This window comes from Natrix helvetica, assembly GCF_964273705.1.
Source record: "Natrix helvetica genome assembly, chromosome: 11".
NCBI classification, from domain to species: Eukaryota; Metazoa; Chordata; class Lepidosauria; order Squamata; family Natricidae; genus Natrix; species Natrix helvetica.
In genome coordinates this window covers 12,668,684-12,695,458 of record NC_138562.1, presented here as the reverse complement: position 1 = coordinate 12,695,458, position 26,775 = coordinate 12,668,684, and the positions used below count along the sequence as shown (strand labels likewise).

At 49.3% G+C, this 26,775-nt stretch overlaps 2 protein-coding genes across 4 annotated transcripts in view; one reads left to right on the top strand and one right to left on the bottom strand.

Annotated features, from left to right (window-relative positions):
* APLN (apelin) overlaps positions 1–8,530 on the top strand; it is a 12,920-nt gene extending 4,390 nt beyond the window's left edge. The window contains exons 2-3 of the mRNA XM_081964333.1: positions 6,269–6,440; positions 7,446–8,530. Coding sequence (XP_081820459.1) covers positions 6,269–6,435 — 167 coding nt within the window. The 3' untranslated portion in view covers positions 6,436–6,440; positions 7,446–8,530. The remainder of the gene's footprint in view (positions 1–6,268; positions 6,441–7,445) is intronic.
* An 8,345-nt stretch (positions 8,531–16,875) lies between these two features.
* OCRL (OCRL inositol polyphosphate-5-phosphatase) overlaps positions 16,876–26,775 on the bottom strand; it is a 29,376-nt gene continuing 19,476 nt past the window's right edge. Inside the window, exons 16-24 of one of the 3 annotated variants that reach the window (XM_081964092.1) lie at positions 25,240–25,350; positions 24,295–24,460; positions 23,616–23,851; positions 23,157–23,180; positions 20,869–20,985; positions 20,141–20,225; positions 19,040–19,167; positions 18,347–18,458; positions 16,876–17,738 (exon numbers count right to left, since the gene is read on the bottom strand). In XM_081964092.1, the coding sequence (XP_081820218.1) occupies positions 17,614–17,738; positions 18,347–18,458; positions 19,040–19,167; positions 20,141–20,225; positions 20,869–20,985; positions 23,157–23,180; positions 23,616–23,851; positions 24,295–24,460; positions 25,240–25,350 (1,104 nt within the window). In that variant the 3' untranslated portion in view covers positions 16,876–17,613. The other 2 variants (XM_081964093.1, XM_081964094.1) reach the window with 2 other exon arrangements.

Here is a 26,775-nt window from a genome sequence, read left to right as displayed (position 1 = left end):
GGGAGCAAACCCCACACCCACTAGCACTGATGATGTTACCTAGTTGGGTCATGAAACGTCTGCAAGACAACCACCAAGCCCAGAGAGCACCAAGGAGGTCTCAATGACAGGGATATTCCACTGACTGGGAATTGAGAGAGCTGAACTCCAACAAGGCTGGAGCTCCTGTTGGAAGACGGCTCCTCTTTTTAAAGCTGGCACAAACTTGTGTGTATTTTTCCTGACTAGCCTGGCCTTAGTTCCCCCTTGTGTTTATCGGTCATTTTCTTGCTGGGGATTGTAAAGACCTTGACCTCTGGAAAAGGCCCAGTGTATTTATGAAGTTGAATCAACAGCAATGTTGGCATTTCGTGAGCTTTGCCATAGCTGGCACATCCCAGGCGAGCTGTGGGAAATCCAGTGGTTGAAAGCCAAAGCTGAAAGATACGGTCAGATTCAAACTAAATAAAAGTCAAGGTTCCCCTCGTACAGATGTGCTAGTTGTTCCTGACTCTAGGGGGCGGTCCTCGTCTCTGTTTCAAAGCCGAAGAGCCAGCCCTATTCGAAGACATCTCCGTGGTCATGTGGCTGGCATGACTCAACGCCAAAGGCGCACGGAACGCTGCTAACTTCCTATGCTTCTACTTGCATTTTTTACGTGCTTTCGAACTGCTAGGTTGGCAGAAGCTGGGACAGGTAACACAGGGGTGGGTTCCGCATGGCTTTCCTGCTGGTTCGCTCGTGTGCAAGCGCATGCTGGATGCGTGCTGCGCATCCATGCACACTTCAATTAAAATTATTCTGTGCATGTGCAGAACTTAAAACAAGATGGCGGCACCAACTGGGTGTGTGGCAGGCTTGGGTCGTTGCCAGTTCCAGCGACCGGGTTGCCATATCGGTTCAGCCGAACTGGTAGGAATCCATCCTCTGAAGTAATGGGAGCTCACTCCGTTATGTGGTGCTAGGGATTCGAACCGCCAGAACTGCCGACTTTCCTGATCGACAAGCTCAGCGTCTTAGCCTCTGAGCCACTGCATCCCTTCAAACGAAATAACATCCAGGAAATACTTCATTGTTGAATTAGTCCGGTTGGGGACAATTCAGGAAGCCGAGCCTGAGGGGTTGTTGGGCTTCTGCCATGACTACTGGAAGCTTGGTCTCAAAACGGCCCACAGGAGCCGGCCTTGGGTTCAGGATGCAGCGAATCCCTTTGGTTTGAGTGCGAGAAATACGTACGAAAAGGAGGAAGAGAGAGAGCAACGGGAATTTGCTGAGGGGTGGGTGGGTGAGAGGGCAAGATTTCCTGTGGGATCTCTTAGGCCTGGAGTCCGTGACTGATTCACACACAGGTAGTCCTCGACTTTACGACTGGTCCTTTAGGGATCATTTGAATTTACAACCGCACTGAAAACATGCTGGTCCTGTGATCAGTATTGATTAATGTTGCAGCATCATGTGGTCAGAATCCGAGTGCTTGGCAACCAGCGTGGATTTCTGATGGTTTATGATGCAGTCTATGATGTAGGGGATGCGGTGGCTCAGAGGCTGAGACGCTCAGCTTGTCGATCAGAAAGGTCAGCATTTCGACGTTCGAATCCCGAGTGCTGCTTAACGGAGTGAGCTCCCATGACTTCTCCCAGCTTCTGCCAACCTAGCAGTTCGAAAGCAGGTTAAAAAATGCAAGTGGAAAGATGCCTTTAGTGGGGAGGAAACAGCGCTCCGTGCGCCTTCGGCGTTTAGTCATGCCGGCCACATGACCACGGAGACATCTTCAGACAGCGCTGGCTTTGAAACGGAGATGAGCACCGCCCCCTAGAGTCGGGAAAGACTTGCACGTATGTGCAAGGGGAACCTTTACCTTTACAATACAGTGTAGTGATTAAGGTGCTGGTCTCTACTTGAGCATGTAGCTTTCTGGGTGATTTTGCCCCACTTGTTCTCAGCATCTAACATGGTTGTCATAGTGGACAAAAAAATAAATAAATAAGGGAGTCTTACCTGCAGATCCTTTCTCTTTGCCTGGGGTTTGAAAAGTTCCTACATGTTATACTCTTGGCCAACGCACCAACCTTTGGAGAAGGTTGATGTGGCAAGTGATGAATTACTAGATGGATAGATCTGGTTGAACCTCATGTGCTGATGGAGAAGTTAAGAAAGAAAGATCTGGCCTCTGACCGGAGTATTTCTCCTTCAAAACAGCGAGGGGAACCTTGACCTTTTAAGGATAAAGGGAGTGGCTTTGCAGCCAGGTTGAGGCTTCCTTGCAGTTTACAAAGGGTAGAAGCTGTCGAGAATCTTGAATTACCCAGTGTAATAGAGGTTTCAAGCCCATAACTCTGAAACCTTTTACTTTAAAATCTAAATTTTGTAATTTCAAACCCCCAAAGAATCTTGGAATGGGGCCGAATCAACAGTAACCCACCTCTCAGTGGAATGTCTTGCCTTCAGAAGTTTTGGGTGCTCCATTTAATGACTGGGCAGCCATTTGTCTGAAATGGTATAGGCCTTAGGGTTTCCTGCCTGAACAGGGGGTTGGACTAGAAGACCCCTAAGGTCCCTTCCAGCCCTGTTATTCAGTTACCTTCCCTTCTTTTGATGCATAGAGGGAAGGAAATGGTGAGATGGAAGACAGTTGCAGGAACTGGGCATGGCTAGTCTAGTGAAGAGAAGGACCAGGGGAGACATGAGAGCAGTCTTCCAATGTTTGAGGGGCTGCCACAGAGTGGGGTGGGGGGCAAGCTATTTTCCAAAGCACCCGAAGGCCAGACAAGGAAGAATGGATGGAAACTGAACAAGGAGAGATTCAACCTGGATATAAGGAGAAATTTTCTGATTGTGAGAGCCATCAACCAATTGAACAGAAGTTGAAGAGACTGGGCTGCCCGCTGTCAAAAATGGCGCAGGGTCTCCTGCTTGGGCTGGGGGTTGGACTAGATGACCTACAAGGTCCCTTCCGACTCTGTTAATCTGTTACCTTCTTCCCCCAAAACATAGGTTTTTTTTCCTAGGAACCAGAGTTCCTTGAAGCTTTTATTCCAGTTTTTAATCTTTTCTGCCCTTCCCACTGTAGAAATGGGATCGGTGACATCACAGCTCCAATGAGGAACCAATTTTGGTAGCCTCCAGGACCAAAGACGCCTTTCCAACAGAGTGGGAAGAGCCTCCTCAGGCTCCAGATTGGTGCTCGCTAATAAGGAGGGCCCCAATGATTTACAGAGGGCTGGCCTACACCTTCTCTTTCCTGTTGTGAAATCAAAGCGCTGGGGGACTCTCATTCCTTGAAGGCAGCAATTTTTGCCATTCCCAAAGCTGCGAAGGAGGACAGGAGGGAAATCTCTAAAGGGGAAAGATCGGGTGGAAGGGGCTGACCGAGGAGACCATTTTTTAGTACTTTTTATAACTCTTCTCTCTCCTGTCCAGCCACGACAGCCCGAAGTGGATTTATGCAGCCCCAAGGCACCCGTTTACTTTTTTCTTTTCCTCTTAAAATGTGCTGGCCAGCTCCTGTTTGCAAACCATAGTGCTGGGCTTACAATTTTGGATGCTAACTATTGGCTATCAAAGCTGGACGGATGGAAAAAGAGAGATGATTTCTATCCAGAGATCTTTGCTGCGAGGGGGCCATTTCACGCATGCAAGGAATCCTTTTAGCCAAGCATCAGCAAATGAGAAAAAAATAAGCTTGCATTGGCCAATACTCTTGCGCCAAAAAGCAAGAAAGTGAAGAACCCGTAGGCAGGACAAGAAACCTTGGATGGGAAGGTTAACCAAGGAGAGAAGCCACCTAAAACCAAGGAGAAAATTCCTAGCTGTGAGAACAATCAACCGGTGGAACAAATTGTCTTTTGGAAATTGTGGGTGCTCCATCAGTGGAGATTTTACAATAATACAATACAATAATAGAGTTGGAAGGGACCTTGGAGGTCTTCTAGTCCAACCCCCTGCCTAGGCAGGAAACCCTATATCGTTTCAGACAAATGGCTATCCAACATCTTCTTAAAGACTTCCAGTGTTGGAGCCTTCACAACTTCTGGAGGCAACTTCTGTTCCACTGATTAATTGTTCTCACTGTCAGGAAATTTATCCTCAGTTCTAAGTTGCTTCTCTTCTTGATTAGCTTCCACCCATTGCTTCTTGTTCTACCCTCAGGTGCCTTGGAGAATAGTTTGACTCCCTCTTCTTTGTGGCGACCCCTGAGATATTGGAAGACTGCTATCATGTCTCCCCTAGTCCTTCTTTCTCTTAAGCTAAGGACTAGGGAGACATGATAGCAGTGTTTTTTAAAGGAGAGATTGGACAGCCATTGCTCAGAAATAGTATAGGTCTCCTGTGAGAGGAGGGGGCTGGACTAGATGACCTCCAAGATATCCCTTCCAACTCTGCTGTCTATGGAGATTCTCAGTCATCCAGGTCATGGTTGTCCCCAGGGTGCTTCCCCCCCCCCCCCAAGAGGTAACTGGACTTTCTGGTTGTTTTTGTTTTTGTTTTGAAGATGTTTTGCTTCTCATCCACAAAGACTTTTCAGCTCTGACTGGCTGGTGGGGAATGGAAATTTGCAGACGACGGGAAAAAAATGCAAACTACAGGACCCCTTTTTGCTTCAGTTTGAGATGCAGAAGAATGCAAAGGACCAGCTGTCTGCAAGGAGTATAAATCTTTCCATTCCCCGCCATCCAGTCAGAGCTGAAGAAGCTTCTTGGATGAGAAGCAAAATGTCTTCAAGGGAAAACCAGAAAGTCCAGTTGCCACTTGAAAAAGCACCTTGGGGAATTCCAACTCGGTGACTGTTATACCAGATAATATAGAGTGAAAGATTAAAGATACATGAGAAGGACATTAAGCCCAGTTTTCGGACTGGAAGAAGTGTCTTTCTGGCATTAGCTTGTTTTCTGAGGTTTTGATTGTAGCCTGGGATGTGTGTTGCCTGTTACTTGTTTTATTTTTAATGCCTTTTTTAAAAAGAAAAAACCCGAGTAGTAATGCCCTCACACCCTCAAAGACCTTCGTCTTCCCCCTTAGCTTCAAAAAGTGATCGGTCTTTTTTTGTTTTTGGCAAACACTTTTGGGAGATCGAATACGGGGTGACGAGATGTAGCGTCAACGTTGGCCTATGCGGGCACATGAAATTTATTATTGTGGCCATTGCAGGTCACGCAGATGCTTGAAAATGTCAGTCGAGCTATGATAGTCTGCCGCCTACAATGGCACTTCCAATACATGGTCTCATCTGTCAACTATTTGTAGTTATTGAACAAAACAGTGTACAAATTCGGTCAACTTCTTCCATAAAACCGCCATCTGTTTAGCAGACGACGACGGTATCGTTGCATATGAAATGAAAGCTACCGTATTTTTCGGAGTATGAGACACACTTTCCCCCCCCCCTAAAAGAGGGTGAAAATTTGAGTACATCTTATACACCGAATGTAGCCCCGCCCACCTGGTGGCCCCCCACCCTTTGGCTTCTGCCTCCAAGCAATTTGCCTCCTTGCAGCAAACAGCAAACTGCCTGTTTCAGTTTCCGCTTCAGCACAGCTTGATTAGCACAAACAGCTGATGGCCGGTTGGATCGGCCTCCTTAAGATCAGCTGTTTCAGGCTGCAGGGATTGCCATTGCCTACTGCCGCCTCTGTGCCCCATTTTCGGCCTCTATTTTTGGCCTCCGCATCCCGTTTTCAGCTTTCTTACGCCCATTTTTGGCCTCCACGCTCCCCATTTCCACCCGTTCTGATCCCCGCTGCCTAGAATGGGTGGAAAATGGGGCGCATGGAGGCCAAAACAGGGGCGCGGAGGCGGCAATAGGCAATAGCAATCCCTGCAGCCTGAAATAGCTGATCGTCGGGAGGCTGATCCAACTGATAATCAGCTGATTCTACTAAACAGGCTCTGTTGAAACTGAAACTGTTTGCTGTTTGCTGCAAGGAGGCAAATTGCTGGGAGGCAGAGGCAGATTTTTTCTTCTTCTGCTAATCAGGCTGTGCTGAAACTGAAACAGCTGTTTGCTGTTTGCTGTAAGGAAGCAAATTGCTGGAAGGCAGAGGCAGATTTTTTTTTCCTCCCCCAAAGCTAGGTGCGTCTTATATTTTGGAGTGTCTTATTCTCTGAAAAATATGGTAATTGAATACGCGAATGAGTCGGGTTCCGGGATCTTCTGCTCTGGACTTGCGACCGTCTGCCGACTGTCTTGAACAAAACCTTGAATTCTAGAATTTGGGGGAGACTAAATTGACCGATTCCAGGTAAAGAAACTATTCCCATGATCGCCTCATTCTTTGTCTTCTTCCTGCAGGTCCAGTCTCTGAAGTAAGGGATGGGAAGGAGCTCATGGAAGGAGATACGGTGAACATGGTGCACCCCAAAGTGATCCGGAGTGCTGGGGGGCAAAGGCACAATGCCTGGCGGAGGTATCGCCGTCCTCGCCCTCGTCTTTCACATAAAGGACCCATGCCTTTCTAGCACAGGTAGGGAGAAGGCGGGAGACGGGCGATGGAGGAGGAGGGTGGACACCAGGGACATAATGCGAGGGGTTGGACTAGGTCCCTTCCAGCTCTGTTAATCTGTTAATACATAGATAAAATGTCATCAAGGAATCTCGGGGTTGTAGGCTAAAGAACAAAATTCAAGGAACACCCCAGAAGTTGCCGTTACTATGACAATTCCAGAGGGTTGCCAAACATTCTCCATGGAAGTATCTCAGTGGTGGGATTCATTTTTTTTACTACCAGTTCTGTGGGCGTGGCTTTGTGGGTGTGGCATGGCTTTGTGGGCGTGGCAGGGGAAGGTTACTGCAAAAACTCTTATAAAGAGCTGTCATGGTGCAGTGGTTAGAGGGCAATACTGCAGGCTACGTCTGCTGCCTGCCGGCTGCCTGCAATTTGGCAGTTTCAATCTCCCCAGGCTCACGGTTGACTTAGCCTTCCATCCTTCCGAGGTGGGTCAAATGAGGACCCAGATTGTTTTGGGGGGCAAGGGGCTGACTCTGCAAACCACTTAGAAAGGGCTGCAAAGCACTGTAAAGCGGTATATAAGTGCTATTGCTATAGTTAGCTCTGCCCACGGCCAGCAGTTTGATCCTGACCGGCTCAAGGTTGACTCAGCCTTCCATCCTTCCGAGGTGGGTAAAAACGAGGACCCAGATTGTTGGGGGCAATGGGCTGACTCTGTAAACCGCTTAGAGAGGGCTGTAAAAGCACCATGAAGCGGTATATAAATCTATTGCTATTGAAGTCATTTGCTAGTCCTGAAAGGGGGGGGGGCTGCTGGATGATTTGGCAGAGCCCCTTGGATTCCAAAGAGATCATTCAACAGTCTTTATTTTGGTCTTTATTTCTCCACATCCGTTGCTACAGTTTATGGACTTGCCTTCTCCAAACAGCCAAGGCATTTCCAGAGGGGTGCGATGATGTGGACGGTGGCCGGATGCCTCCAGGAAGGTTCTAACTTGCTCTTTTCTTTGATCTTTACAGGATCAAGGACTGCTTGGGATTGACCTGCCCTGTTGTGTCCTCTCCGCTTGATCAACTTTGCTTGTAAAGGGCTTCCATCCATGGCAGAATTGGAACCAGCGCTCTCTGCCCCCGGGAAGCCCCGAGTGGGAGGGAGGGAGCCTGCGAGTCCATCACTTCCGCCGTCTATTGTCTCATGGTGCCTCCTGCTGAAGCTGGTGACACTTCTCAGACTCTCCCTCCCCACCGCCGGGCTAAGCTTAAAAGGATGCTGAGGAGGACCCAGAAGGTGGGGAGGGTAGAGAGGAAGGACGGGAGGAAGGAAGGAAGGGAAGAAGGAAGGGAAGAAGGAAGGGAAGCGTAGCATCGCTCTGCCTCTTTGCCGCAGAAGTTAAGGCGGCGTGTGGGAGAACAGCCTCGTGTCCGTCCCCCCCCTAGCTGGTTTGCAAGGCCTTCCTCGCCAGTGGTGCCCTTGGAGTCCAAGGTCCTTTGGCCGGTGAAAAGCACTTTTGATAGATCATCATCATCAGCACACACACAAACCCCTCCCAGGTCCGCCCTCCGCCCCCTTTTGCATTCCTCCCGTCACAGCATTCCCAAGAGCAGCGTTTCCACAGCGGCACAAAACACAGCCTTTTTCAACCGCTTCCCCCCTTTTTAGATGCTTTAGCTGAGCTGCTCCATTTCTGCAAGACGTACATAGAGCCACTGGCAGAGGTAGGTGGGTGGGTGGGTGGGAAAGGAGACAGACCAAGTTGAGGAGCTGCACGCTTCACCTGCTCTTCCGCGGGACGTCTTGAGAAGCCTCAAGCCTAGTCTTTCTCGGTGCAAAATGGGACATCCTGCCCAGTGTTTTCCTCTTCTTTTTTTTAAAAAAAAATCACGCAACAGTTTCCCGCACAAGACCATTCGTGTGCCTTCCCCCTCCCCCGACAAACCAAGTTTTACCCAACCGAGATGGGCCCCGTTTCATACAGTCTTCTCCACCCTCTCCATCCTGAGCCGGGATACGACCTCTTGCCTGAACCTCGCCCCTTTTTCTTAGTAGTGGCAGCTGCAACGGGCAGGAGGACAAAGTCCCATCCCTCGAGAGTCCAAAGGAAAAACCCAGCGGAAGTCAAGAATAGACAAGCTAACTTCAAACTGTGTCCTTTCGGTCAGCGGCTTCCTGCGACTGCTTTTTCCGCCTCTCTCGCCGAGATGGGCTAATAAGAGGGGCCTACCTCGCTGGGAGGTTTGCAGGCGTGTCCGAAACAGATGTGGAAGCTCTTTTGATGCATGAAATGCACCCTCTTAAGTAGTAGCGTTGCAACTGTGTTTTTGGCTTGGGCTTTTGCACCTTGCAAAAGAAAAAATCCCCTGGGTTGTAAAAGAGGTTGCCTTTGCTCTTGTTTTGCACTTGTGTGGGTGGGGTGGGGTGGGTGCGTGTGTGTTGGGCCACGGGGAGGGGGCTGCGCAGAAGCCTGGGGGGGGGGCAGCTCCCATCTGTGTCACTTTTTGTTCTGTTTTTCAGGTGGCTTTTCTTTGTAAAGAACACTAATTTATACCAGCTAGGGATGCCTACTTGCTTAAACCCTTGTTGGTAACTGGGTTACCATTGTGTGTGTATCTGTAAAGATTTGTTCTGTGTAAATATAGCTTTATAATAAAGAGATACGGAAGAAATAAAACCTTAAGGGTTTTTTGGGTTGGAGTCATAAGACGGTCTTTATCTCTTCTCTTCTCCTCCCTTCCCTCCTCTCTTTCTTTGCCTCTTCCCTTCCCTCTTCTCCCTTCCTCCCCTCTCTCTTCTCTTCTCCCACTCCCCTTTCCCCTTCTCTCCCATCCCCTCTTCCCTTTCCCCCTTTCTTCCCTTCCCTTCCCTCTTCTGCTCACCTTGCCTTTCTTCCCTCTCTCTTCTCTTTCCTTCCCTCCTCCCTTTCTTTCCCTCTTCCCTCTTCTCTCCTTCCTTTCCTTTCTCTTCTCCCTCTCCCTTTTCCCCTTCTCTCCCATCCCCTTTCCTCTTCCCTTTCCCCTTTTCTTCCCTTCCCTCTTCTGCTCACCTCGCCTTTCTTCCCTCTCTCTTCTCTTTCCTTCCCTCCTCCCTTTCTTTCCCTCCTCCCTCTTCTCTCCTTCCTTTCCTTTCTCTTCTCCCTCTCCCTTTTCCCCTTCTCTCCCATCCCCTTTCCTCTTCCCTTTCCCCTTTTCTTCCCTTCCCTCTTCTGCTCACCTCGCCTTTCTTCCCTCTCTCTTCTCTTTCCTTCCCTCCTCCCTTTCTTTCCCTCTTCCCTCTTCTCTCCTTCCTTTCCTTTCTCTTCTCCCTCTCCCCTTTCCTCCCATCCCCTCCTCTCTTCCCTTTCCCCTTTTCTTCCCTTCCCTTCCTTCTTCTGCTCACCTCGCCTTTCTTCCCTCTCTCTTCTCTTTCCTTCCCTCCTCCCTTTCTTTCCCTCCTCCCTCTCCTCCCTTTCCTTTCTCTTCTCCCTCTCCCCTCTCCTTCTGTTCCTCTTCCCTTTCCTCTTCTTTTCCCTTTTTTCTTCACTGCTCTTCCCTCCCCTCTTCTGCTCACCTCTCCTTTCTTCCCTCTCTCTTCTCTTCTCCCCCTCCCCTTCCTCTCTTCTCCCCTCCTCTCTCCTCTCCTTCCTTCTCCCCGTCCTCTCCTCTCCTCTCCCTTTATTTCCAATCCAATCCTTCCCTTCTCTTCCCTTCATCAGAGAGGTCAAGGCTGCACTAGGCTGTTATAAATATTTGTCCACCTCTGTCTGGAAGACCTCAATTCACACAGAGACCCACAGCAGCTGGTTCACACACCACCTTCCCCGTCTGGTTGATTTGTGATGCTGCCTTGCTGCTATCAGGGTGTGAAACTTTTGGACAACCGTGTTTGGGAGCCCATGAAGTGTGATACAGGCAACAACATAGGTTGTCCTTGACTTAAGAACCACCCGTTTAGCAACCCATTCAAACGCACAATAGCACTGGAAAAAAACCTACTTACAACCGGTCCTCGCACATACGACCATTGCAGCATCCCCATGGTCACATGATCAACAATTGAATGCTTGGCCACCAGCATGTATTTCCAACAGTTGCGGCATCCCGGGGTCATGGGATCCCCATTTATGATCTTTCCAGCAACTTCTGCTAAGTAAAGTCCATGGGGGTAGGGTGGGGGTGGGGGTGGGGGAGACTGGATTTGCTTAACAACAGTGTGATTCAGCTATAGGGATTCACTTAACAACCAAGGCAACAAGAGTTGCAAAATGTGGGGCTACTCACTTGCTTATCAACAGAAATTCCAGTCCCAAATTCTGGACTACTTGTAAAATAAAATCTTCAACAACTTCTACCTCTTCTACCTCTACTACTACTACTACTACTACTACTACTACTACTACTACTACTACTTTCTTCTTCTTCTTCTTCTTCTCCTCCTCCTCCTCCTCCTCCTCTCTTCTTCTTCTTCTTCTTTCTTCTTCCTCCGCCTCTTCCTCCTCTTCCTCCTTCTGTTGTACATGTACATGTTTCTGGTAGTAGCTAACATACCAGTAGATGAGCTGAGCTCTGTGCGTTTCCACATTCGCATAGCGTATTGTTAGATCCACTGAGCCCCCACTTGAGTATATTGGTTTTACACTTAGCCACTCCAATTCTCAACCTATTCAGGGTCCTCCAAGTAATATAAGGGAGGCCATACCCTTCAGCCATATCCTCCTTTAATGTTATTCCTTGCTCGCTGGTCTCCTTCCTCCACCTTTTAATTCAATTTTTGCTCTTGCGTACCCTCAAGAATGTTTGTTCTGGCCATAGAACAACCTACCTGTAGTGGTAGTGTAACTCACAAGCATCGTGTAAAGATAGAGTCTAGCCATAGTTCGGCAGAATGTCCCAATATTCCTCTCTCAAATCGTCTTGCAATCTTGCAAGCTGTGGGTTTACCACATTTACCATCTTGTTGGTGATCTTTTCCTTTCTTCAAAATGTCTCCAAGGGTTGACCTCACTCCAGCCCAAGCTGTACAATTTAGCTAGGCTTCAGGCACACACCCATCTCTATTGATTAGAGTTGGAAGGGACCTTGTAGGTCATCTAGCCCAACCCCCTGCTCAAGCAAGAGACCCTACACCATTTCTGACAGATGGCAATCCAATCTCTTCTTGAAAGCCTCCAGTGATGAAGCTCCCACAACTTCTGAAGGCAACTTCTGTTCCATAGGTTGATTGTTCTCATTGTCAGAAAATTCCTCCTTTATTTCTAGCTTGAATCTCTCCTTGTTCAGTTTCCATCCATTATTCCTTGTTTGGCCTTCGCGTGCCTAGAAAACAGATTGACCCTTCCTCTCTGTGGCAGCCCCTCAAATATTGGAAGACTGCTATCATGTCTCCCCTGGTCCTTCTCTTCACTAGACTAGCCATGCCCAGTTCCTGCAACTGTTCATTGTATGTTTTAGCCTCCAGTCCCCTAATCATCCTAGTTGCTCTTCTCTGCACTCTTTCTAGAGTCTCATCTATTCGGCTCTCCAACCGTAGCTTAGGTTAATTCAACGGTTTTTGGCATTGCATTATGGTGGCATTCTTTGTAGGAAAAAGCCAAGGGCTTAAGAAATAAAGAAATCCAGATTTGGTAGTTCGGGAAGCCAAAAGAATATCTCGGACAGAATTATGTATACTAATTATGTGGCTCCATCATGCTCGAGGTTGTGTACAAGAATATCTGAACGACTTTAATAGACGTTGACGGCCGTTTGACTGAAACTTCAAAATTCCCACAATTAAAGATAAATGCTGCATTTTTCTTCTTCTTCTTGGAAACTGCAGATATGCTGTTCTGGGCTTAATCCCATCAAGCAGCTGTTTGAAAACACAACAGGAAAAAGTGGGGGGTGGGGGAGGGGAAGTTATTTGCAAAAAGAAAAAAAATCTAATTCAACTTTTGCTTGACCTAAATTTGAACATGAACAAGTGTAAAAAAAACCTTGAAATGATTGGGGTTTGAGTCTGTTAATTCTAGGACAGGAGCATAAGGAAGGAATTTCCACTTGGCGACGAACTGGTATCCTTTACAACCCATCAAGATGATTCAACATTTCAAGATCAAAATTTTGAATATCTGCCTTCATTGACTTCGTTACCCTCGAGGGACTTAAAAAAAGAATTTCATCCTGGCTCACTGGGATGAAGTATTTGCATGTTTTATTTCGCCTGATAGGAGAAATCGCCTCTCACAAAAAGCCATTTGATAAAATATAGGTTACTGGGAAAAGGTGCTTCCAAAATTTCTGGTGATTTTCTGTATGTTCATTAGAGGCCTGGGGGTTAAACCAGGAGAGAGGGGGAGGGAGGGGGAGGGAATGAAAATGAGAGAGAGAGAGAGAGAAAGAAAGAGAGAGAGAGAGAGAGAGAGAGAATGAGAGAAAGAAAAAGAATGAGAGAATGAGAAAGAAAGAGAATGAGAAAGAGAGAATGAGAGAATGAGAGAAAGAAAGAGAATGAGAGAAAGAGAGGGAGGGAGAGAGAGAAAGAGAGAGGGAGGGAGAGAGAATGAAAGAGAAAGAAAGAAAGAGAGAATGAGAGAGAGGGAGAGAGAGAAAGAAAGACAGGAGAGAGAGAATGAGAAAGAAAGAGAATGAGAGAAAGAGAGGGAGGGAGAGAGAATGAAAGAGAGAAAGAGAGGGAGGGAGGGAGAGAGAATGAAAGAGAGAAAGAGAAAGAGAGAGAATGAGAGAGGGAGAGAGAAAATGAAAGACAGAGAGGAGAGAGAGAATGAGAGAGAATGAGAAAGAAAGAGTGAGAGAATTAGAGAGAGGGAGAGGGAGAATGAGCGAGAGAAAGAGAGAGAGGGAGAGAGAGAATGAGAGTGAGAGGGAGAGAGAATGAGAGAAAGAGAAAGAATGAGAATGAGAGAAAGAGAAAGAATGAGAATGAGAGAGAGAATGAGAGAGAGAAAGCAAGAAAGAGAGGGAGGGAGAGAGAAGATTTTGACATGGGAATGGAAGCTTTTCTGATTTGTGGAATTAATGGTTCACAATTTGAAAAATAGAGGGAGCAGCTGCTGCAAAGCCGGATTATTGTGTGCGTGTGTGTCTGTGTGTCACTTAGGGAATTCCATCTGAAAACGGGAACTCCAGTTTTCTTTCTTCAAATGCTCAGAGCTCCATCTTGTGGCGAGTCGTTTTATTCAAGAGCTTCTACAAGATTTTCATCCAATTTAGTGAAGTTGGTTGTGGTTTTCACCTACTATATGGAACCCTAACGTCAGAAGGAATCAGGGGTGGGTTCCTGCCAGTTCTAACCTCTTCTATAGAAGAGGTTCCACAAATCTACAGTGCCGTTTAGAACTGGTTCCAGCTCCCTCCCCCCCGCCCGTCCGCACATCATCAAGATGAAGAGCGAGAGGAGGAATTCTGGGAGTTGAAGTCCACAAGTCTTAAAGCTGTCAAGTTTGAACACCCCTGGGTTTTTTTTTCTAAAGGGTTAGGGGTGCAAGGGTCTTGTAACTAACAGTTTTAAGACTTGCACACTTCAATGGCAGAGTTCCTGAGCCAACGTGACTGGAGGAGAAATTCTGGGAGTAGAAGTCCACAAGTCTTAAAGCTGTCAAGTTTGAACACCCCTGGGTTTTTTTTTTCTAAAGGGTTAGGGGTGCAAGGGTCTTGTAACTTGACAGCTTTAAGACTTGTGTGCTTCAATGCCAGAGTTCCTGAGCCAACATTTTGGTTGCTAAGCAAGAGCGTTGTTAAGTGAGTTTCACATTTTACAAGTTGGCCACACCCACCCAGCCACATGGCTGGCAAGCCACTCCCACTCAGTCACATGGCTGGCAAGCCACTCCCACCCGGTCACATGGCTGGCAAGCCACTCCCACTCAGTCACATGGCTGGCAAGCCACTCCCACTCGGTCACATGGCTGGCAAGCCACTCCCACAAAGCAGGCCACACCTACAGAAGAGGTTCTAAAAATTTGTGAAACCCACCACTGCACCACACCCACTAAGCCACGCCCACAGAACCAGAAATAAAAAAAATGAATTTCTCCACTGATCTATGGAGATTCTCAATCATCCAGGTCAAGCAGAAGTGGGATTCAGCTGCTTTGGAGTGGCTCGCCTGAACTGCTAGTGGAAATTGCGGGGGGGGCACCAACACCAACACCCCCCTCCCCGCCCTGGCTCTATGCTATCCTCTTTAGGCACGTTTTCCAGCCAAAGCACATGCGCGAAAGGCCGAGCGCCTGCGTGGACGGGGCACAGGCGAGTGTAGCACGCATGCTTGCGAACCGGTAGAGAAAGTAAGTGAATACAATCCCCGAGGTCCCGGTGGTCCCGACGGCTTTTGAGATACAAGACTTCTCTTCCAAACAGAACGTGAGGCTCTGTCTTTTTAAAGAAGAGGGCCAATAGAAACCAAATGGAATCAAGTGTTGTGGCTCGCCAGTGGCCAGCAGAGCTGGCAGTAGATTCGGACAGTGAGGAGGTTGGGGAGGGACATGGGCCAGTCCTGGAGTCTGGGGAAGGCTCTGATGAGGGCTCTGTGTCGGAGGCAGAGATGGGGCCAGGGCCGTCTGACAGTTATCAGGTGCCTTCAGAGTCAGACATCAGTGAGGCAGACGAACAGCTGGAGCCTGTTCCCAGTGTGCGCATGTGCAGAGCTGCCAGACGAAGGGAACAGCTAAAGAACAGGGGTCGACTTGGGAGTAAGGCCACAGGTGGAAGATGCATGGCCCCTCCCAGAGGGAATAAACGAGGAGCAAAAGGGGAGTGGAGTTTGCAGGAGACCATTAGTTCGCTTAATTGGTTTGTGACTCTCCGAGACTCCTTGCCAGGTTTTGCAGATATCGGCCTGGCAGCTCTCCAAGCCAGATAAGGTCTGTGACTGTAAATCCTCCCTTGAAAGACAATGAGCAGAATTCACAGCAAATTAATAAATGGGGTTTTTGTCGGGACCGGGAGTTTGCTTCATGCTCTTGGGAAGCCTCGGTCAGAACAGCGAGGAACAACGAAGGTGCTAGAGAGAGGATTGCCTCGGAGGGGCAGAATGTCCTCTTTAACTTTTCAGATATCGCTCTGCTCAGTCGGTGCCCCAATTTAGCCAGCGATGAAATCCAAGAGCACAGAGTACGTCGAGAGTACGGTGTTTCTAAGACCACGGAGATTCAGCCATGGGGACAGCTTGCAGGAGACACTGTCATGGCAACGGTAGGGATTTCACGTTGCTTCTCTTCGGTTCCCCACCTCCCCTCCCCAGAGTTGCTCAGGCAAAACTCCGATGGGGCTGGTCTCCCTTTTGCTAGAAATGCAGGACTCTGAGCCGTTTGCAAACAAGGAGAAGCAGAGAAGGGAGGACCAGCGTTATGGCCTGCCAGCTGCCAGCGGAGCTGGTGGCTCACTTGGATGGTGAGGTTGGGGAAGAGCTTGGGCCAATTTTGGAGTCTGGGGAAGGTTCTGATGGTTGCTGAGATAGACCCAGGGCCGTCTGGCACTTCCCAGCCACTTAGGAGCCTCAGAGAGGCTTTGAAATTTCTATTTGAGACATTCCTAGATTTTTGTGAGGCAGGAAAAGACTTGGGAGGTTACAGCTCCCTTAAAGGAGTCTTGATTAAAAGCATATTTTGTGTATGTGTGTGTGTGCGTATGAACAGAACTGGAAAAATAAACTGCACCTGTTATTCCTTCCCATAATTTCCAAGTCCTTCTTCGCAGATTCATGGACTGACCCTTTCCCTCCCAGCGCCCTCACCCTGCCCTTATATTAGAAACCCTCCTTGGTCTGAAAAACTTCCAAGCATTGCAAGGAAGATTTCACACAGACCTGAAGCCTGGCGAAGCAGAAACACCAACTCCTCCCCACACCTCCGCTAACTTTGGGTATTCCAACACCGTCTTCTACCTGGAGGAAGCCAACATGCTGGGTCACTTGGGACCTATCAGAGGCTGAAACATATGAAGAACGGCTGCAGGAACTGAGTATGTCTAGTTTAATGAAAAGAAGGACTAGGGGAGACATGATAGCAGTCTTCCAATATCTCAGAGGCTGCCACAAAGAAGAGGGAGTCAAGCTTTTCTCCAAAGCACCTGAGGGTAGAACAAGAAGCAATGGGTGGAAACTAATCAAGGAGAGAAGCAACTTAGAACTGAGGAGAAATTCCCTTACAGTTAGAACACTTAATCAGTGGAACAGCTTGCCTCCAGAAGTTGTGAATGCCCAACACTGGAAGTCTTTAAGAAGATGTTGGATAGCCATTTGTCTGAAGTGGTGTAGGGTTTCCTGCCTAGGCAGGGGGTTGGACTAGAAGACCTCCAAGGTCCCTTCCAACTCCCTTATTCTATGCTACGCTATTTCTAATTCTAATATTTCTAATTCTATTCCTATTTCTATTCTGTTCCCAAAGTCTCCATTTCAGCACGGCTAAGGATCCCCAACAGATCTTTTGGTGAAGAGATCCGCTGCTCCGCTCCTTGCCACCAAATACCAGGACTCTTTTTGCACAATGCAGATTTATTTTGAAACAACTTTCCCAATAAATTATACAGTTAAAAAAAAAAAGAAGACAGAGAAAGAGAGAGAGAAGAGTGAATGTGCACAAAGTACAGAAACCTGAAGACGGACAACTTGGAGAGACAAAGTTGCAGAACCTCAAGGGAAGGGGGAAACCCATCACCCGGTTTTGCCCCGTGGACCTCGCTTGAAAGCAGGGATCTGCTGCTCCGAACTCCCCCTCTCCTCCCCCTCCTGCTTTGGCAGTGGTGTGGTGTTTTGAGAAATACAAGGAGTACTACTACAGTGGGAGACCAGCTGAGCTGTGAGCAAGAGCCACAGATGGGAACAGACAGCTGAATTGTACAAAAGCAGGCAGAGAGATAAAGGGGGCTGCGGTGGGCGCCTCGCTCGTCTTCCCAACAGAGAAAAGATCCTGGCCCTCTTTGCTACTCAGAGGATAAGACCGGTGGAACAAAAGGCAGGAAATACAGTACTAGACTGGGAGTGGACGGAACTGTTACTGCGTGCCGGCCAAGATCAGCAAACCGGCTCGTCTGCTAAATCACCAGAAACCCTCCTGCGTCTAACAACCAGCGACCGGCACGGATGGAAACTTAGGAACAGGGAATCACACGCAATGTTGAAATCGCATCCCTGTTAATAACTGTCCCGGGGCCCGGAACCCCTGGGCCTTCCTCTCTCCTCCCTCGGCTGGCTCACGGCATGCATGGCAGGTCCTCAGTAGTCGTCTGCTCCCAGCAGGAAGCCCAGGATGAAACCGTTGGCTCGCTGGCGGTCTTGCAAAGTCTGCTTGGACACCAGGTTGGGTGGAGGCCTCAGCAGGAGGCTGGCAAAGAGGGTGGCTGGAAGGAAGCAAAGGTTTGGGCGGGTGAGACGAAGGGGTTGTAGGGAGGAGAGGGGGAAGAGGGAGAGAGAATGAGGGAGAGAAAAAGAGAGAGAGAATGAGGGAGAGAAAGAGAGAGAGAGAATGAGAAAGAGAGAGAGAGAAAGAGAGAATGAGAGAGGGAGGGAGAGAGAACGAGAAAGAGAGAGAGGGAGAGAGAACGAGAAAGAAAGAATGAGAGAGAGAATGAGAGAGGGAGGGAGAGAGAGCGGGAGGGAGAGAGGGTGGGTGGAAGAGAGAGAGTGGGAGAGGGAGAGAATGAGAAAGAGAGAATGAGAGAAAGAGAGAGAGGGAGAGAGGGAGGGAGGGAGAGGAAGAGAGAATGAGAAAGAGAGAATGAGAGAAAGAGAGAGAGGGAGGGAGAGAGAGAGAGAGCGGGAGGGAGAGAGGGTGGGTGGAAGAGAGAGAGAGGGAGGGAGGGGGAGGGAGAGGGAGAGAGAGAGAATGAGAAAGAGAGAATGAGAGAAAGAGAGAATGAGAGAGAGGGAGGGAGAGAGAGAGAGAGCGGGAGGGAGAGAGAGAGAGGGAGGGAGGGTGGGGCGCCCCGTCCACCCGGTTGTTTCTCACCTAGCATGTTGGCACTGACGTTGTTGCTCTCGGAGTATTTCAGAAGTTCACGCAGAAAAGCCATCACGTAGCGGAAAACATTCCGGTGTGAGCGTGGCAACTGAGAAATAACCTGGAAAAGCGATAGCAACTTATCTACTGCTCCATAGCGTTTGGCAGCCCCCTCGGAGTGGTTTACAAGGGTCAGAATTCCCCCCACCCCCAACAATCAGACCAACCTCGGAAGGAGGGAAGGCTGAGTCAACCTTGAGCCTGTCAGGATTGAACTCCTGGCAGTGGGCAGAGTCAGCCTGCAATACTGCATTCTAACCACGGAAGGAAGGGAGAAAGGGAGGGAGGAAGGAAGAGCAATAGCACAAGACTTATATACCGCTTCACAGCCCGCTCTAAGTGGTTTACAGTCTCAGCATTTTGCCCCAACAATTTGGGTCCTCACTTGATGGAAGTCTGAGCTGGCCTTGAGCCCCGTGAGGATCGAACTCCTGGCAGTGGGCATAGCCTGCAATACTGCATTCTAACCACTACGCCACCACAACTCTTACAAAGGAAGGAGGAGTAAGAATTATGACCACAGCATTTATGTTGGAGACGCATTAATGGTACGGACCCTCAATGCTTGGCCTCTGCTTACTGCACCCAGGAGACAGCGAGAGGAAACGTTACCACAAGACGAACGGCCGTTTGGGATCCTACCTGCCGGCAGAGACGACTATCCTGGGAGCAGTCAAGGCAGCGCTGGTAGAGTTCGTAGCAGATGACGGGCTCAGGAAGGGCCTCCAGGAAGATGAGCAGAGCTTCAGCCACCGAGTGATTGCTGCCAGCTGAAGGTCCTCCGTCAAGGAAGAAGATGTCTGCCACCATCTACACCAGGGGTCCCCAACCTTTCGGACCTCGGGGACCACTAAGTCCATAATTTTAAATGCCGTGGAACACTAATACGACTTAATGACTGGCTGGGTGGGCGTGGCCAACTTGATGTCACTCATGTCGTGGGATGCCTCGCTGGCCTCTACTCGCCCCTCCCCTCCCAGCCACTCCTCGCCTGCCCACCTGGGCTCCTTAGGGCCCCAACAGGAAGCAGTTGTTGGAGCTAAGCAGCCACCAGGAGAAAGAGTTGGCAAAACAGCTCAGTTCTAATTGGATCTGATCAAGAAGGAGGCTCAGTAGAAGCACCTCACTGAGGACTATGAGCATAGGCTTTCCAAGCAGAGGGAAGAGCAAGGCCAGGGACTGGAGGCTCAGCGGGCTGAGATGGTCAGTCAGTTCCAGGCCATGATGCAGTCCCACTAGAATGAGGCCCTCTGGCTCTTTGCCACCAGCAGCACTTCCCTCCAGCCTTCGCCCAAGGGAGCTGAAGCAGACCCCAAGTCAGAATTTCTGCCCCCCTCCGACCCACACAAAAAGACCCTGAAGGGGGAGATTCTCTGCAGCAACACAAGCGTTCATTATACTGTATACTGTAAAGTCCCCATTCCCTCCCCACCCACCTGCTTTCCAGTTCCGTTCTCCTGTGCAGGGCAACAGAAGAAGAGCCAGCCGATCAGCTGGGACTCGGGAGGTAGAGAATTGATGGGGGCGAGGCCAGCCAGAGGTGGTATTTGCCTGTTCTCTGAATTACTCAACATTTCTGCTACTGGTTAACTAGAACTGGTCAGAACCGTCTGAATACCATCTCTGGTGATAACTTGAGGACCATCTGTACTCTGGTTAGGGAGACTTGAGGCATCAGATAAGAGAAAAACGGACCCCAGAGTAAATCTAGCTGTTTGGTCCTCTTCTCCAGGGAAAGGATACGGATGGACTCTGGGATGCTGGTGTCCAGGCACTCAATTATATCCTGCAGTTCCTCTTGCATGCCGGGGGTCTGGAACAGGTCCTCCTGCCAGAGAGAAGCCCCACGTAACACTCGTGTTGGACTCACGAAACATGCTAGGACGTCATACAGGCTTCCTTGCCTTTGATTCAACCTGCTGGGTTAATTCTAAGCACTGTGATTCGTAAACCACAGTGTTCGCTTAGTTGCGATGGGCAAAACTAGCCATGACCTATGACAGAAAACGGCAGCGTTTTCATTGCCAAATGAAAACTTCATTTGTTAGCCAAGATGAACAATTGTCGTCTCCTTTTAATGACCCCCATAACCCCTTGCGAGGTGGAGTCTGGGTCACTGAATGGAGTGGATTGCTTACTGACCTGATGCCGTTCCTGTCGCCAATGTGGAGTTTTGTTCATTGTGCCCAGAGATAGAAATATCTGCCTCTACCGAGGATTGAATCCACAACCTCCTGATTGTGAGGTGAGAGCTCCACCTCTAGGCCACTGCACTACTTAGCCAAGACTAACAAGGAAGATGCATGAAACCATGCGTACGTAAACAGGTGTCTCCAAAATTGGCAATTTTAAGACTTGAGGACTTCCAAATCCCAGAAGCTGAAGTTCAATTCTGGAAATTGAAGTCCACAAGTCTTAAAAGTTCCCAAGTTTGGAGACCTCCCCTGGCTTAGATGGTTCCTGAACCGTACCTGATCGCAAGCATTCTTGAAGAGGTGGTCCACCAGGAGCCAGATCTCCTTGGGTATGTGCAAAGGTCGATCGTTAGAGTCTTCATCTTGAGGCACCATCTTCAGAACGGACTTCTCCTGATTGAAAAGCGAATGGATTGGCATCAGAACCTCCGACTACTTGGAGGGGCTTATTCTATGTCTCCCCATTGGAAGCTCAAATCGACGGCATCTTTTGTTCTGACCCAGGCTTCACCGAATCAAGAAGCAGACTCCTTGTCCCGACAAAACCCTTTTTGATTAAGCTCATGTGAATTCCTCTCGTTCACATCCAGCAAAGCCCCGGCAAACAGCCTTTCAAAGGTGAGTTTACAACCACAGACCTTATCAGGCTTGGAGAGCTGCCAGGCTCATATCTTCCAAATGCAACATTGTACAAGAAAATACTTGACAAGGAGTCTCTGAGAGTCACGAACAAATCTTCACACTAATTAAGCAAATTACCGTATTTTTCAGACTCTAAGACGCACGGAGTATAAGATGCACCACGTTTTTTGCACTTTGCGCGCCTCCCAAAACCTCTGCACGCCTTGTTTTTTGTGAAAAACGGGGCATTTATAGCGTTTGGGAGGCCTGCAAACTGACTTTTATAAAAAACAACAACAACCCAACAACCATATCACACCACTAACACATATCCCTTTTTGGCATTTGTGTTAATAGATCCCTTGTGCATCTATTACAGGTAGTCCTCGAGTTACACAACAGTTCTTTTAAACACCGTTCAAAGTTACAAGAACACTGAAAAAAAAAGTGACTTATGACCATTTCTCACATTTTCGACCGCTGCAGCGTCCCGTGGTCCCCCCCGATCAAAATTCAGACTCTTGGCAATTGACTCATATTTACGACGGTTGCCGTGCCCCGGGGTCGTGTGATCCCCTTTTGCAACCTTCCGACCAGCAATGGGGAAACTAGATTCACTGAGCAGCTGTGTTGCTACCTTAACCTCAGTGGTGGGATTCAGCCGGTTCCCACCTATTCGGGAGAACTGGTTGTTAACTTTCTAAGCAGTTCGGAGAACCGGTTGTTGAAAGAAATCTCATTTTGGTTTTTCCCACTTTGCAGGGCTAATCCTGTAAGGAAGGTAGGAAGGAAACCTTCTGGTGCTGTTTCTAGCCCTACCTTTATTGCTCTGCTTAGAGAAACTGCCTCTCTGGTTAACCCTTAATACAGGCATGTCTAAAGTGCGGCCCGGGGGCCAAATGTGGCCCTTTTTCAAATTTCAAGCGGCCCGCAGCCTCTTCTCCCCACTGGAATTATTTGTTTAGTCTTTCATAAAATACCGTATTTTTCAAAGTATAAAGATGCATCTTTTTCCCCTCAAAAAAGAGGCTAAAAATCTGGGTGCATCTTATACACTGAATACAGCATTTTTTGCCTCCCAAAACTCTGCCCCCTTCACCAAAATGGCTGCGCGTAGCCTTTAGGAGGTTTTCAGAATGATCCTGGGGGCTGTGGAGGGCATAAATGAGCAAAAAACGGGCCATTTTTTTGCTCAACTTTGCCCCCCGCAGCCCCCAGGAGCACTCTAGAAGCCTCTTAAAGGCTATTCATGCCCTTTTAAAAAAAAGGCCCATTTTCGTGAAAAATGGGCCATTTTTGGGAGAGTGCAAAAACTTTTTTTTTAATTTGCCTCTTCAAAATCTTGGTGCGTCTTATACTCCGAAAAATACGGTAGTCAATTCGCATTTAATGTTAAGGGTTCTAAGAATGTCAGGCTGAATGATCGGCCCCACACATTTTCACCTCACCAAATCTGGCCCTCCTTGCAAAAGGTTTGGACACCCCTGCCTTAATATATTGTAACAGCTAAGGCAAAGTGCCCATCAATCTGAGTGACGTTGAGTTGGCCATGCCCACCCAGTCACATGACCACTGAGCCCCGCCTACCCAGCTGGTCATTAGGGCAGAGAACTGGTTGTTCAATTATTTGAATCCCACCACTGCTTCACCTCTGCAGCGACTCGCTTAACAAGACTGTGGAAAGGTGATACAAAAGGGTCTCGCTTAGCGATGGAGATTTTGGGCTCAACTGTGGTCGTAGGTCGAGGACTACAGGTACACAATTCCAATCTTCTCCGCAGACGCCGCCACCGAGCTGTGCGTTCCCCATGCCCCGTGCTTCAACCTTCAGTGGAAAACCCTGCATTTCTCTCCAGGCAGTGTCCCTTGTGCTGCGTTTCAGCCTGTTCCCCCCACCCCTCCACCTACCGAAGGAACCTTGAAGGCTCCCCAGCCCTGTTTACCTTTTCCAGGCAGCTGTCCTCTCCCTGAGAGCACATGGAGGAGGCAAGAGGCGAAAAGGAAAAAGACGACAAAAAAAGAGAGAGAAAGACACAATGTGTTAATTGGCACGAGTCCAAAGCGTGAAGGAAGGAACCCCACCATCTACGGGGAAGTCAGAAGCCAGATGGTGGGAAAATGCGCGCGATAAAAAGCGAAGCGCGGGAAGGGAAGCTCGGGTTAAAGGCCAGATGGAAACAGGAGATCTGCTGGATCCACTGAGGAGAGCGGGATTTGGACAGCACGACAGGAAAGCAAACGCAAAGCTGCAAGATGCCGGTTGGGAGGGTTGAGGTCCCCTCTGCGGCTGTCAGGGATGAAAGGGCGGAGGAGGTTGAGGCAGGCGGGCGAAGGAAGCGAGACGCTCCACTGAATTCAGCTACCATCCAAAATCCCCGGAGGCTCCACCCCCAGCTTCCTACCAGGTCGATGAGCTTGGTGACGGGGACTTCGCGGATGGGCTGCCTCATCCGGCAGAGGGCTTCCAGGGAGGTGCCGAAGCAGCTGGCCAGGTAGTTGCCGCTGATGGTGAGGAAGTAATCCTTGCCCCGGTCGAGGTGAAGGACCAGGATGTCCTCGATCTTGTCCTCCCCCGAATTGAGAAGGGTCACCGCGTCCTTGCTGACGTAGACGTCCAAGGAGATGTCCAACGTCTCGTCTGGGCAGGGAGGAGAAAACCCGTGAACCAGAGCTGGTATTCAGCCAGTTCTGACCGGTTCTGGAGAACTGGTAGTGGAAATGTTGAGAACCGGCAAACAGGCTGGCCCCGCCCCTACAGCCTTCCAGCTTATCTTTTGTTGCCCTGAACAGGAGAATGGACTGGAAAGCAGGTTAGTGGGGTGGGGAGGGAATGGGGATTTTTTGGTCTACTTCCCCCAGGAGTGGGGAGGGAATGGGGATTTTGTAGTATCCTACCCCTGCCACGCCCACAAAACCACACCACGCCCACAGTAAAAAAAAATTGAATCCCACCACTGCTGTGAACTCTTCAAGACCGAATCTTGAAGGTGGACGCGGCTCCACCATGAAGAGGCATTGGGGGCCGGGGGGGGGGTGGAGAGAAAAAAAAAACAGAATCCCAACATATTTCTCAACACTCACTTGGCTCCAAATACCCTTCGTACGGTTCGGCACGAAGCCAGGGTTTGCAGTACTGCGTGTCATTGAGCTTGGGGATGAAGGAGAAGTGGCAGGGGACTTGGCCGTTGTTTGTGATCTGGAATTTCTCCTTCTGCAGTTGCCGGAACTTCACATTCTCAAAAGAGAACTGTGGGCACAAAAGGAGAAGAAGAAAAAAACAAAACACCTGAATACTTTTCAGCAAAAAAAGGGGAAGACCGTTCCGGACCATGGAATTGGCTGCTATTTTTAAGTTTACACAAGAAGGATATTTGGTTCACGCAAGCCCTTCAGGAATTTGCCTTCCTCTGAAGAATTGGGGTCTTTCTGGGGCAGGTTCAGGGTTGAGCTGCTGGGGGTCCGGGAAAACTCTAGCTAAGATTTTGTGCAGTTTAGGGAAACCCCAAATCCCACTCCTGGTTGCCACGTCCTGCCCTTCCCAGGAGTCTCCACGTGGCCCGTTTTGGATGTGCAGGGCGCGGGGAGGCACGGGGAGGGTGGAAAAACAGGTCTACCGGAAGTTCAGGATGGCCAGAAACGTGACTGCTTCCAGCCTCTAGAGGGCCTCCGGAGCTTGAGGAGGCCATTTTCACCCTTCCGGAGGTTCGAAGAAAGCCTCCAGAGCCCAGGGAGGGCAAAAACGCTCCCCCCCCACATGGCACAGGTGGCTGACTAGCCCACGCCCACCCAGCAATCGGGCAGAGAACCCCTTGTTAAAAATTTTGAAGCCCCCCCCCCTGGCTAGGACCCCCTTGGGGGCAGATGTTTCCTGCAGATGGGTTGGACTCCATTCCCATGGTTAAGAGATTTATGGGAGTTGATGTTCAATTACATCTGGAAGACACCCAAGATGGGGGTGGGTTTTCCCGTGGCTGAAGAATTTCCCTCTTAAGGAAGGAAAGAGGTATTTCCCCCCCCCCCCCTTACCTCCCTCCTGCTCAGCTCCACTGATGGGAGGAAGTCATTCTCCATCCTGTCCATCATCCGAACAATGTCCTCAAATACTTTCCGGTACCGTCTGTCATCTACAACTTTCACCTATGGGAAAACCAAGATCGCGTTATTGGAAGAAAGGACTTCAAAATGAGCGGAGACACTTCACTTTGAACCAGCTCTGCCCAACTCCCAGAGTTTCCGGAGAGGACCCAGCACTTCTATCACCTGGCCTTGTAGAAAAGGAAACAAGGTTGCTTCCGGGGAGGCTTTGCTAACTCTGTGTTCTGACGCGGCTCCCAAACACGACAAGCCCTCTGAAATTCAAACTGTGAACTTAGGCAAAAGGATTGTTTCATTCTTGACCAGAAATTATTTGACATCCCTCCCTTCCTCCCTCCCTTGTCCCTTCCTTCCTTCCTTCCTTCCTTCCTTCCTTCCTTCCTTCCTTCCTTCCTTCCTTCCTTGTTCCTTCCTTCCTTCCTATTTTGTATGCCCTAGTTAGCAATACTATGTTACCAGAGAAGGTAAAGGTTCCCCTCGCACATAGGTGCTAGTCGTTCCTGACTCTAGGGGGCGGTGCTCATCTCCGTTTCAAAGCCGAAGAGCCAGCGCTGTCCGAAAACGTCTCCGTGGTCACGTGGCCGGCATGACTCAACACCGAAGGCGCACAGAACCGTTACCTTCCCACCAAAGGTGGTTCCTATTTTTCTACTTGCATTTTTACATGCTTTCGAACTGCTAGGTTGGCAGAAGCTGGGACGAGTAACGGGAGCTCACTCCATTACGCAGCGCTAGGGTTTCAAACCGCTGAACTGCCGACCTTTCTGATCGACAAGCTCAGCGTCTTAGCCACCACGTCCCTGTAATTAACTAAACATTTCCTTTATTAGCAGTGCCAGCAGCCCCAGCCCAGTCTCTCTCTCTCTCTCTCTCTCTCTCTCTCGCACACACAGCAGGCTAACGGAGTCTCTAAGTACCTGTGGAATGTTACACTCGCTTTTTTCCCTCCTGAAATGACCCCAATGCATCAGAAGTCCCCCCCCTCTCTCTCCCCCCCACTCACAAAAGAAGTCCTGGAAGGCGGGCTCGCTTTCTTCCAGCAGCACACACACACACAGACGCTCAGAAGGCACTGCAGATTCCAAGAACATTCTGATAATTTTCAGATGGGATTCGGACGCGAGGGCTTTTAGTGGCAGATCGGCGGTGAGATGAATAGTTGTCTGCCATACCTATTCGTCTCCGTCCCTTGCCTTTTATCCCCAGAGTTAGGGTGGGACTTAGTTAGCAGCAGTGGCTCTTCTGTCCCCACGACCAGCCCATAGATTTCCACTGCTCTCCTCTCCTCTGCACATCTGTGTGTCAGGCATTGGGCCCAGCTGTTCCTCCTCTTCTCATCAGCCACCTCCAGGGCTGTTGACTTTCCATCTGAGGGTTGACAGACGGCCCAAGCTCCGCCTCTCTCTCCCTCCCTCTCTGACAGCTCCATTCCCTCTTCCCCCTCGGAGCTCTCAGACTGCCTTGATG